The sequence below is a fragment of the Coenobita brevimanus genome, chromosome 85, assembly GCF_032717465.1.
Source record: "Coenobita brevimanus isolate Jiangsu-jjx chromosome 85, ASM3271746v2, whole genome shotgun sequence".
Classification (NCBI taxonomy): domain Eukaryota; kingdom Metazoa; phylum Arthropoda; class Malacostraca; order Decapoda; family Coenobitidae; genus Coenobita; species Coenobita brevimanus.
This window is the reverse complement of record NC_137038.1, coordinates 17,641,991-17,654,892: the sequence shown is the minus strand read 5'-3', so window position 1 is coordinate 17,654,892 and position 12,902 is coordinate 17,641,991. Positions and strand designations below refer to the sequence as shown.

The following is a 12,902-nucleotide window of genomic DNA, read 5'->3' as shown; positions in this document are numbered from 1 at the left end:
AGTGAAATGGTGGGTGACAAGGCAGCGTGGGGGTGATTTGTTTGTGGCCACCTGTTAAGAGATTGAGGTGTCTGGCAATAGACAGAAAAATAGGTAAACTCTCTTTGAGTCCCAGCCAATGGTGGTATACATGACCATAATTTTTTACCCACAACCACAAAATTTTACAAAATGGTAAACTTTGGTTGGACCAGATCTTCAGCATGGTGAAAATTTAAAGCCTTTCCCTAACACTGGGGGAGGGCTGAGTCCCTGGGAATAATAAGGATCTTCAGTATACATTTTTTTTTAACCCCTCTGTGGCTGCCGGTGTCGAATGATGTTTAGCCGATCGATGGCCGCAAGTGTCGTTTGAGCGTGGCCTATAAAAAACTGCAAAAATTTTTGGGAAGTGAACGAACATTCTGAACGTCTTCACACTGACCTACACTACACTCCCACACACCTCATCAAGCATTTCAAAGCCTGCTGCTGTGATGAGTGGATTTTTTATTTTTTTGCTCCTGGCTATGCCTAAACAAGCACAACTACACAACCCATTATCTCGACCCAGGCAGAAAATATCATCTTTGTCCTCTCTTGGAAAACACACACAACTACCTGCTTACGATTATGAAGTAATATAGGCACATACAAAAAAGACATGATAATAAGTGAAAGATACATTTTTGTCTTGGTATCTTTATCTATTTGCTCAGGTTTATTGTAATGGTTTGGATCATTTGATGCAGTGCAACTTGCAGAAAACTGTGAGAACCTTCGGGAAGTGAACGAAAATCTGGGACATGAGACTTACCTTGACTTCACTCTCTCACATATCATCTGTCAGTTCACCACCTGCTGTCATGACGAGTGGATGTACGATTTTTTCGCTCGTGGCCATGCCTAAAAACACATAGTTACACCCATTATCTCAACACAGACAGAAAATACAGTCTTTTTCCTCCCTTGCAGAACACATACAACCACCCTGTTTACGAGACAGCAATATATATCGCGAAAATAAGGTAAAATTATAAAGATGAACGTAAAATGATAAAGATGAACATGTCATTACGGAAAAAATGTGTTTTCTCCCATCTGTAAACTTATATATTTCTGCTTTGTATCTGTATTTGTAATAATTAGACTTGTGAAACTTCATTACGATTCTATTTTTAGCCATGCTCGTGGTGTGGGAGCTCGAAGTTGTGACTCAACCTCCACATTGCTAATCGGATCTGACCCTCCACTTTATTCTCCTGGCAGAGTCTAACCTCGGAGGACGTGCAGTTTTCTCATTTAGGACCGAAAATTCAACTCTTTCGCTCCCTTTTCCGAGCATGGGCACAACGATAACGTAAAAAATAACTCGAAACTACCATAAACATATTTTATATCAAAAAGGTGAAAAATTATTCATAACAATTTTTTTTCCAGCCATTCCTAACAGATTATGTACTGAAATCATTTGATATCATCATATCTTATATATGCACATCATTTCAGCACCATTTGTGTTGTTTTGGGAGGTTAAAAAAAAAAGCAACACCTGCCCAGTTGTGTTGCGGCAGCGCCCCTGGGCGGCGGATATCGGTTGCCAAAATTTCTGCAACTTCCGCACTCCATTGCAAGCAATAAAATGCATCTAGGAAGCTGGGATTTGCACTGTTAGGTGCATCTGAACTTTCTCTTCAATATGGCAAGAAAAAAAAGTCAATTTTCGAAACTTCAAAAAATGGCCCCGGCGTCGTCCTGGTGTGCACAGAAAATTCCTGGCCTTCGGCCACGGAGGGGTTAAATAAGAAATGTGATGTTTGTACAATATTAGACCCTAACTCAGACCAGTTATATGGCAGGGATTTTGTGCAGGAACACTAAATTTTGTATAGTGGTATATATCACATGAACATCAGGATTATAGTACAGCAGGGGTGGGTGCTGTTGGCAAAGGTTTCCTTTTTTTTTTTTTTTTTTTTTTTTTTTTCAGGAGTGGCTGATCATAGTTCATCTCTAATGGCTGCTTACCTTGTTACTGCATTGTGATGATATGTGCCCACTGCTTTGGCAGATGTTTTTATTGGTCATTAACATGAATAACTATATACTGTACTGGTTATGGTATTGTATAACCTCCTGTAAATTATTTATATAGAATCACAAGCTCCTGTTGATTGTTTTTTTCATCTGAATACTGTATTGAATTTTGTCCTGTTTAGTTCCTTTCCCAGCATGCCACCAGAGGGAGGCCAAAGCCTTCGCTTATTTTATGGATGAGGCAAGATGTCCACCCTCCCACCCCCCTTTTTTTTTTTACTGTAGCTTTGTAATGTATCTAGTACTATAGGTTTCCCATGTACAGGCAGACTTCCCTGATTGCAGTCAAGTGGTCTGCCAGACTGCTGCAGTGATGAAAACCTGCAGTATTCAGATAAAGCAGTATCTGTCTGTCTATCTATTGCCAGACGCCTCAATCCCGTTTGGGGTGGCCACAAACAAATCGCCTCCACGTCGTCCTGTCCCCCGCCATTTTACTGCCCTGCTCCCAACTCACACCCGCCTCTCTCATATACCTCTCCACCCCATCCCTCCATCTCATCCTCGGCCTCCCCCTCCCTCTTCCCCCCTCCACCTCACTCACATACACTCTCTTCGTCAGTAAGCAGTATACATTCATTTTTTCATCTAAGCCAGTGTTGCCCCATGAGGAGCATAGGAGCCTGGGGCTAGGCAAGTTGGTCCTGACATTTAAGATGAGAGTGATCAGCCTTACTCATCCTTGAGTGGCATTTTATGAGCAGTAAACTCCAACCATCCCTTGGATGTAAACCTCCACCGGCTTAATCCGATTGGAGCGCCATAATTACCCACTAAACCAGCAGACACCATTATTTGGTTATATAGTTACTACCAAGCATAGTAAATGGTTTCCTGGTGTACTGGAAACTATTAGGCATGTCACTTAGTGTAGAGTCACCTGTAGACAGAAGGAAGAGGAAAGAATGAAGGAAAGAAAGACAAGAGGAAGGAAGGAAAGAGGGAAGGAAGAGAGGAAAGGGCAGGCAATTGAGAGCTGCACTACATTGAGTGAGTGGATGGTGAGTGCCCCCACCTATCACTAAAGCAGTAAATGGGAATAAATGTAGTTGGTTTAAGACCCACAAGTTTGCACTAAATTATTTACCCTGTACCCTAATAATAACCACAAAAAGGACTGGGGAGACAGGATCAGCAGTGTTTACACAGATTCTGCTACTCTCAATAGTGAACCAGATGACCCTTTTCCTTTGTATTTCTCATAAGTAACTTTGTGAACCAGCATACTTTTCAGTTTATTTTGTCTGTGAATGCAAAATTCTCACAATTAAGCATTCCTAACCGTCAGTTTCTGTTCTTGTGAATACCACAGTTCTTATAACATTTTTTGTTCATTAGTTAAGTTTCCCTTAAATATTATATTATGTCATCAGTTTATTCAGAGTTCCTACCACAGTCAAATCAAAAGTTTATTGCCACCACTGGTATCTACTGAGGCACTGTATAAGTGAGTGGGGAGTGCATAAAGCGTTACTGTGTGTTGAGGTTGTTTGCGTGTGAAGGCCAGTCACTGTGAGGCATACCATTACTGTAGTACAGTAACTGTTATGTAGCTACCAGTATTTTCACATATTTTTGCGTACTCATCTGGTCAGACTGGTGTATTAACACCTGTTTGAGGGCATTTTGTGCTGTAAGACATTTTTATTATGCTAAAAACAAAAACCGTACTGCATTTTAGTTTCCTGTGCACCAGGAAACCATTTACTACACTGGGTGGTAACCATATAACCAAATTTTGGCGCCTGGTGTTTTAGTGGGTAATTATTGCGCTCCAATCGGATTGAGCTGGTGAAGGTTTATATCCAAGGGATGGTTGGGGTTGATTGCTCATGTAATGCCACTCACGGATGAGTGAGGCTGGCCACTCTCATCTTAAATGTCGGGACCAACTGCCTAGCCCTGGACTCCTACGCTCCTCATGGGGCAATGTAGGATTGGATGATGGATGGATGGATGGATGGATTTTTTTTTTTTTTTTTTTTTTTTTTTTGTGGTGTTAAATGCACCATTAAATGTTGTAAACAGTTGTCAAAGAGCTATATATTTTTTTCTTTTCCTGTTTTAGCACTTTCACTACAAGGATGAGCACAGTAGTTCTGCCAATCCCTTTCAGTTTCCTCACTTTTTCTTGTAGCTTAACTACAGTTATTACCACAGTACCTGTAGTATTAATGGTAATGCATTTTTTCATAAGACTGTGATAAAGAAAAATTGTAATAATAAAAACGACAATCAAGTAGGTTTGACTGTGCAGTATTTTACTGAGATTCCTAGATGTTTAGGAGTAGAGACAGAGATTAGAAATATAGTATACGACAGTCCTTGATGTGTAGTTGTTCAGTGTTTATCAAAATGTGCATTCCCTTCCAGACATCCAATAATAAGACAGTTTCAGACATCAGCCTAGAGGGAGGCACTGCATGGGGATATCGCTGTGATGTGTCCAATAGGGAGGATGTTCACAAAACTGCCACCAAGGTCAGTATCCAGATTTGTGATCAGCATATCCCATTATGGATAACTACAGTACAGTCCAGGACAAACGTTTGCCTACTATTCCACAGCATCTGCTCTACACTTAGGCATTCTTAACCCTTTGCTTCCAGATGCATCATCCTAAACAGAACCATTTATGGGTATAGAAACATATGAATCCTCTGTGAACTTGTGAATATAAGTCACCTTACATACTGTATGTGAGAGGCAGAAAAGGTAAAATATTAGGCAGACATTTGTCCACAACTTTACAGTACCACTTGCCTTATCCGCCTATTTAAAAACTGGGAAAATATATACATCATGACAATGATCACAGACTGCAATAGTCCACTGCAGGACATGGGCCTATCCCAAATGTCTGGGAGGAAAATGGCCAACAGTACCCAAGCTCGCTGGCTTAGACTCAAGTGGTAGAGTGCTTTCAGCCTGACTACTGCTACCTTGCAGTGCTCAAGCCTGCTCACCACCATACAGCAGCACTCCATGAGCAGGCTGGTCTCCACCCCTGAAGGACCAAGGTCCAGTGTCCGGATGATGAACACCTCTGGATACTGCACGTCCGGGTAAATGAGGGACTACTGTATATATACAGTGGAATCTCATAAATTGCGCAATTCTAAACGGCGAATTCATAATATGCTGCATCATCATGCAACAGTTTGCAGTATCAATAATTTGCAAAAATTATACATAATTCCCGATTGTAACCTCAAAAGTGAAGGTTATCCGTTGTGTTTTTGAACATCTGTTATATTGTGGTTGCGCAAATGGTGGTTTCTTAGTAAGTAAAGCTGTATAAAGATGAGTTTTTCCTCTTTGTATCAGGTAGGCTAATTTGAACCATATGGTAGTTGAGGGTACCCATCATCTACCCACTTAATGTAGCAGTACTCTGTTTTTAGGGTAGCTGAGTGGCAAGCCAAATGATTTCCTGTAAACCAGGAAATCATCGACAAAGCTGGGTGGTAACCTTATAACTAAGCAACATATGTTCCCTACATGACAACAAATGGGTTGGCAGAGGGTTAGTGTCCCTCCCTGGAAAACAACTTACAAAAAATACGCTGACCAACAGGTGACGACTAAGGGCCAAACAAAGGACATGGTACAGATTGTGACATGGAACGTAAGGGGTGCATATGATGAGGTGAAAGAGACAGAGATTGTCCAGGTGCTTGAGGGTGCAAAAGTGGATGTATGTGGATTAGCTGAAACTAAATGGTGAGGTGAGAGTGTTAGAGAATGGGAGTATGGATGGGGTATATGCATGGCAGTGGATGAAAATAAGAGGGCAAAAGAAGGAGTGTGTATTGTTGTGTCCAAGAGATGAAACGAGAGTATAAGAGAGTATGGATCAGCTGACTCAAGGATTGTGTGGGTAAAATTGGAAGTTGGACTTCAAATATGGGCAATTGTGTGTGCACATGCACCAACACAAGATCGTGCAAGCAGAGTGAGAGAAGAGTTCTGGACAAATGTGGAAGTATGCATGGAAAAGTCTGAAAGGAATGAGAGTGTTTTTGATTGGTGATATGAATGGAAAAGTAGGGAATGTGAAAGTTGATGGAGTAGTTGGTGAGTGGGATGTGCCTGCAGAAGTGGATGAGAATGGCAGTGCTCTAGTGGACATTTGTGCTGGGATGGGGTTGGTGATAGCCAGTACCCTATTTAGATACAAAATGATCCATAGGTATACGTGGCAAGTGATGAGAAGGTTGGGTGGTGAACTGGACGATTGGAAGGCAATGGTTGATTATGTGTGTGTGGATGATAGAATCGAGTGTAATGGATGCAAGAGAATATAGACATTGGGTTAGTAGACTTTATGACTTGTTTGTGGTGGGAATCAAGGTTCAAATGAAATGAAGGAATAGAACAAGGGAATGACAGGAGGAAGTAGTTCATGCAAAGAAGGTAGAAAGTTTGCAAGAGGATAGAAAAAAGGCAGAATATAAGAGGGGAGTGGAGGAGCGATTGGGTAAATATGATTTGGAGCAGTTGGGGGACGTTGAAGGTGTGTGCAAGATATTCACGGAAGAAATCTGTGCTGCATGTGAGGTGGTGTGCGGGGTGAAGAGAAAACGAAAGGGAGTGCAAGGAACAGCATGGTGGAATGTAGAGGTGAGACAGGCTGTGGCATAAAAGAAGAAAGCATGTCGTGAGTGTGAAACAGGGATGTGGAGGAAGTTGAGAGATGGAAGAGAGAGTTATATGTAGAGAGGAAGAGAAGGTGAAAAGATTAGAAAGAGAGAGAATAAGAAGAGAGTGGATGTGGAATTTGGAAGGAATTTGAGTGTCAAGTTGAGGGAATGTAAGAAAATGTTCTGGAAAGAGGTTAACAGAGTCACACATGGTGTTAAAGAAGTTAGTCAGGAAGTGAAAGATAAAAATGGTAGGTTACCAGTGGAGAAGGGAGAAAAAGTGAGCAGATGGAGAGAACACTTTAATGAATTGTTGAACATAGAGAATGAAAGTAATGCGAGTGTAAGTGGGTGGGGAATGGTTGGAAGAAGGAACGATGTGAGAAGAGAGGAGGAAATCAGTAGGATGGAAGTTGTGGAAGCAGTGAAGAAAGTCAAAATTGGGATAGCCCCAGAAATTGATGGAGTGTGTGGTGAAATGCTGAAGCATGGGGGAGAGATAATAGTAGAATGGGTGTTGAAGATGTAAAGATTGGCCTGGGAGGAATATGAAGTCCCAGAGGATTGGAAGTCAGGTATAATTATTCCCCTGTACAAAGGAATAGGGGAAAAAGAAGTGTGTGGTATTCACTGGGGCATTTGTCTTCTTAGTGTAAGAGGAAAAACATATGGTAGGATACTTACTGACAGAGTTAGGGAAATAGCAGAGGAATTAGTTGGAGAAGAACAGGGAGGTTTTAGGAAGGGAAGAGGTTGTGTAGGTGAGGTATTCATTCTTAGGTCTTGTGTGAAAAAGTTTCTAGAGAAGGGAAAGAAGTTGTATGCAGCCATCATGGATTAGGGGAAAGCATATGACAGGGTGGATAGACAAGGATTGTGGAAAGTAATAAGAATATGTGGAGTAAATGGGAAGTTGTTGAAGGCCATGAAGAGTATGTATGAGGGTGCTAAGGCTGCAGTGTGTGAGATAGTGAACTGAGTGAATTTGTCTATTTAAAGGCTGGGTTGTAACAGGGATTTGTCATGTCTCCGTAGTTGTTCAACCTGTATATGGATGGGGTTATAAAAGAGATAAAAGATAGGGCAGTGGATGCTGGAGTTGCCCGAGTGAGAGAGGGCAGTGTTTGGAAACCCCCTGTACTCTTGTTTGCAGATGATACTGTGTTGTTAAGTGAAGACGAAGGGGAGCTGCAAGGCTTGATGAACGAGTTTGGGAGATTTTGTAAGAAACGGAATCTCTGAGGTAAATATAGGGAGGAGTAGAGTTATGGGCATTGAGAGAAATGAAGTCACTGAATGTGCAGTGAGGTTGGATGAGGAGGAAATGAAAAATGTGAATGCGTTTAAGTACTAAGGCACTGTGATGAATAAGGATGGAAGTTTAGAGGGTGAAGTGCTTGAAAGGGTACAACAAGGAGGAAAGAAACAGGGAAGTGAACATAGAAGTGTAAAAGTTACTGCATGACAGTATTGTGATACCATCTGTAATGTATGGAAGTGAAGCTTGGACCTTGTTGGAGGGACACAAGTCAAGAGCGAGAGCAGTGGAAATGAGTTATTTGTGAGGAGCATGTGGAGTCACATTGAGAGACAGATTGACAAATGAGAAAGTGAAGGAGCATTGTGATGTGGATGTGGATGTGATAGAAAGCCTCAGGAGACACACATTGAGGTGGTTTGGCCATGTGGAGAGGATGGAGAGTGAGAGACTGACAAGGAGAGTGTATGTGAGTAAGGTGGGGTGGAGAAGGAGAGGGAGGGGGAGGTCAAGGATGAGATGGAGGGATGGAGTGGAGAGGTATATGAGAGGGGGGGAGATGTGAGCTGGGGGCGGGGCAGAGGACAGGGCGACATGGAGGTGATTTGTTTGTGGCCACCCCATATGGGATTAAGGCATCTGTCAGTAGATATATAGACAGATAGGTAGATAGATGAATATCTGGGACTAGTTGCCAGATGATGCCAGATCGATTAGCACTGGCAGTGTTTACTTATTTTCCACACATTAACATTGATGGAGTTTTGGTTGAATATAGAAATTGTTCGTCTTGATATCCATAACTGTGGTAAAGTGGTTTCCATTGGGATATTATCTAGGCTTACCTCCTCATGTGGATGTGAGTCAAATAAAATTTGCCAAGCAAAAACGATGACACTCACTCCACTCACAGACTGGCTTGCTCACTTTTCCTTAATATCCCATAATTTCCTTCTTGGTGGATCACAAGGGAGTTGGAAGAATAACACAGTAGATCTATCAATGTTATTGCACCCAAATGCAGCACATGTAGAGGTGTGCGGTACGTAGGAGGACTACTGGGCCTTGAAATCAGGCTGTGAAGCCTATGCCCAGAGTCGGTCACATTAAAAAAAAAAAAAAAAAAAAAAAAAAAAAAAAAATCAAACCATTAATAAGGTCAAAAAGCACCAGTAAAACAGAAACACAGCACTCACTCCAGTTTGCTGCTACTACCAACAGCTTGGTTTGTCAGCATTATAATTTGGCAGTTATCTTGGTGTTTACATGTGAAGAGATGAGGATTAAAACGGAAATCTTTAGCAGCTCAGATGAACAAAACTAAAGCATTATTTCTTTCATCAACCAGTCATGTATCATGGCTGGTGACAAGATGCATTTTTAGATGAATCTGCAGACTGCGGCTACTGACGGTATGGTTTGTCAGCATTATAATTCGGCGATTATCATGATGTTTACATACGTAGAGATGAGGATTAAAAAGGAAATCAATAGCTCAAATTAACAAAACCAAAAGCATTATTTTAATTCATGTGGGAAATATTAAGAATATATGGAGTAAATTGGAAGTTGTTGAATGCCGTTAGGAATATGTGTTAGAGTGCTAAGTCAGCAGAGTGTGTGAATGGTGAACTGAGTGAATTTTTCTAATTTAAGGTTGGATTGAAACAGGGAAGTGTCATGTCCCCATGGTTGTTCAGTCTGTATATGGTTGGGGTTATAAAAGATGTACAAGATAGGGCAGTGGGTGTTGGAACGGCCCTAATGAGAGAGGGCAGTGTTTGGAAACTCCCTGTACTGTTGTTTTCAGGTGATACTGTTTTGTCAAGTGAAAGTGAAGGGGAACTGCAAGGCTTGGTGAATGAGTTGGGGAGAGTTCATAAGAAACGGAAGAGTGAAGTAAGGAAGCGTGAAGTTATGGTGTTCGAGAGAAATGAAGCCACTGAATGTACGGTGAGGCTCAATGACGAGGAAGTGGAAAATGTGAGTGTGTTTAAGTCCTTGGGTAGTGAGATGAGTAAGGATGGAAGTTTAGAGGGTGAAGTGCTTGAAAGGGTACAACAGGGAAGCAAGGTTACTGGTTCCTTGAAAGCAGTGATAAGGTACAAGGAAGTGAGCATGGAAGTACAAAAGTTGCTGCACAACAGTATTGTGATACCAACCCTAACATATGGAAGTGAAGTTTAGACGATATTAGAAGGACACAAGTCAAGAGTGAGAGCAGTGGAAATGAGTTATAGTTCGCTTGCAAAGTGTGCGAGAGATGGGCGGTCCGCGACCTCGAGCAGTGTGATTTCACGCTCTGAGAATACATAATATTATGGGAAATATTACACATGGGCAGTACCCCCTCATACCTGGACATTTTCTGGCCCTTAGAGACATAATAAATGTCAAAATTTTCAGACATTGTACTACAGATATAGCTACAATAACAAAAACATCGGCAGTCACCTCAACAGCAATGGACAACAGGCCTGATGGACTTAAATAACAGGGGTTCCAAGGCGCAGCGACACTTACAGCTCTGCACCCCCTGCTGCACCTCCCGACGCACCAACACTTCCCTCCACAGACTCCTCCTCAGCACCTTCCCCAGGAGCCTCTTAACCCTCTCAGGCGCAGGTGGTTTGAGAGTTTAGATTGTTTAACAACCTGTAAAGCACACCATGACACGAATCAGGTAAAAAAAAAAAAAAAAAACGAATTATGACACACATGGGCGGGAAACGTGTCCTTTGTTTGACACAATGTGCATCATGGTGGGTTGTACAGGATGGTTTTTAATGATGATTGGAGTCCGTGCATGAAAGGGTTAACCTACTTCAGCCATAAACCTCTCGAAGTCCAGTGCTGACACATCTGACATTGCGTATTCTTCATCCTCAGCAGGACCAGGATCAGACAATGTCGCTGGTTCCTCACTGTCACCAACTTGAGCCTGCTGTGTGTAACTTGTTATTAGCATTTGCCTTCTCCTGTTTATTTCTTGCCTGTGCCTGTCTGTGTAGAAACGGAAGAGTTTGTCGATACCACTGAGAACCTCCTCCATTCTTAGGTTGCTCACTTCATGTTCCTTCACCTCTTCCTTGAGCTTATCAACAGCAGCAAGGATCTTGCTTATTCTTGAATACACAGCTCTGTCCTGCCCTCCATCACACTAGGCTCCTCAACTTGACTCTGCCTGGCGTCGGGCTCTGCGTCAGCCTCATCTGTCCATTGCAACACTTCCTTGGGAGGCTGTTCCTCAGTACCAGCTTGCACTTCTCGTATGTCCGCCAACGTAACTTCCTGAAAGCCTGGTACAGCTTGTGCTGCTGTCAGTTTTGCTGCCTCAGTCTCGGCCAGTGCTTGAATGGCCATCTCGTGCTCCGGGCATAAGTGATTCACTAGCAGTCACCACGCATGGTTGACCATTGCAGGTGTAATTTGGTGCCAGGCTTGTAGGAGAAAGTTAACTGCGTCCTTCACTGTGAAACGACGCCAAAATGCCTGAAGAGTCATGTCAGGTGTGGCGGGTCGGGATACAGCCGCTGGCAGCGATGATACGGGAGCACCTGCCTCATCAAGGTCTTCGTCGTGATCTTGTAGGGCATGAAGCTCCTCTTGTGTGTCAGTCTTCCTGCATAGGTAGTCATATAGTTGCTTGTAGCAGAATTGCTTGACAGTGGTGATCAGTTCTTGATCCAGTGGCTGCATGAGTGACGTCCGGGATGGCAGAAACACAACACAACAATCCTTGTGCTGATCTTCTAGGTATGGAGGGTGACTTGGTGCATTGTCAAGCACAAGGAGCATCTAAAATGGAATGCCCAGTTCTCTACACTTGGGCCTGGCTTCGGGGATGCAGCGCCTCATTAACCAGTCTGCCATAATGTTCCCGGTCATCCAACCATTTGCTGATTTGTACCAGTACACGCCACTTATGTCCATGTTTGTAAGATTTTTGTATCACCTTGGGTGTGAAGCTGTGTGTACAATAACTGGCCTCATCTTGTGGCTTCCAGACAGGTTTACAGTGAACATTACCATCTTCATACACTACTGGAGCTTTCGACCAGGGGCTTGTTTCTGTTTTCTAACGATGTAAGTCGTTTTGGGCATGGCCTTGTAGTAAAACGATGTTTTGTCAGCATTGTAGATCTGGTCCTTGGTGTACTGTCCTTCTTCAATTAGTGCTCTAAATATCGCAGGATACTCTCTGACGGCCAGCTCATCAGCAGAGGCACATTCACCAGGCAGTTTGATGTGATGGAGTTCTTTGCATTTCAAAAACCAGTGCAGCCATCCAACTGATGCCTTGAAAGGTTTCTCCACATTTAACTTGTGAGATGCTGCCTTGTAAAATAGCCGGTCTTGGTTCCGAATAAATCCCCCATTCAGTGGTTCACCTTCCTTCACCTTTCTCATAATGTAGGTGGCAAGATACCATTCCATAAGTATCATCGCATGATTTCCCACCTGGGAACAGCCGTCAAGCTCAGATGCACCATACATCTTCACAAGTTCCCAGATGGCATCGCGGTTCTTCCAAACAATCCTCACTGTTGATTCAGCCAGTCCCATGGCTTTCCTGATAGCAATGTTTCCTTGTCCCTCCTCATTCATCTTGATAATCTCCAACTTGCTTGTGTGCATGAGAAGCTTCTTAACTCTTGGGGCTGGAGGCATGGTGCGGCGAAGTACAGGCCAGGATGGAGCTACAAAAAACGCCACATGCTGTACATGACAGGTTAGCTTGAGAGAGCGGATCCGCACTGTGCATGAGCCTTGTCTCTAATGGCGCTTCCGCTGCCTCCTACCTCAAGCTGCTCAGTGGAATGCCCCGGGAAATTTCTACGCATCGACATGACGACACATGATGATGGACATGTTGTGTGTGTGTGGGGGGAGGTTGCCTACTAATGGAAAATGGCATTTTTGAG

The 12,902-nt window shown here is 42.9% G+C and overlaps 1 protein-coding gene across 1 annotated transcript in view; it reads left to right on the top strand.

Moving 5' to 3' along the window:
* LOC145410366 (epidermal retinol dehydrogenase 2-like) overlaps window positions 1-12,902 on the top strand; it is a 598,304-nt gene that overhangs the window by 48,405 nt on the left and 536,997 nt on the right. The window contains exon 3 of the mRNA XM_080280518.1: window positions 4,450-4,557. Within this exon, the coding sequence (XP_080136644.1) occupies window positions 4,450-4,557 (108 nt within the window). The remainder of the gene's footprint in view (window positions 1-4,449; window positions 4,558-12,902) is intronic.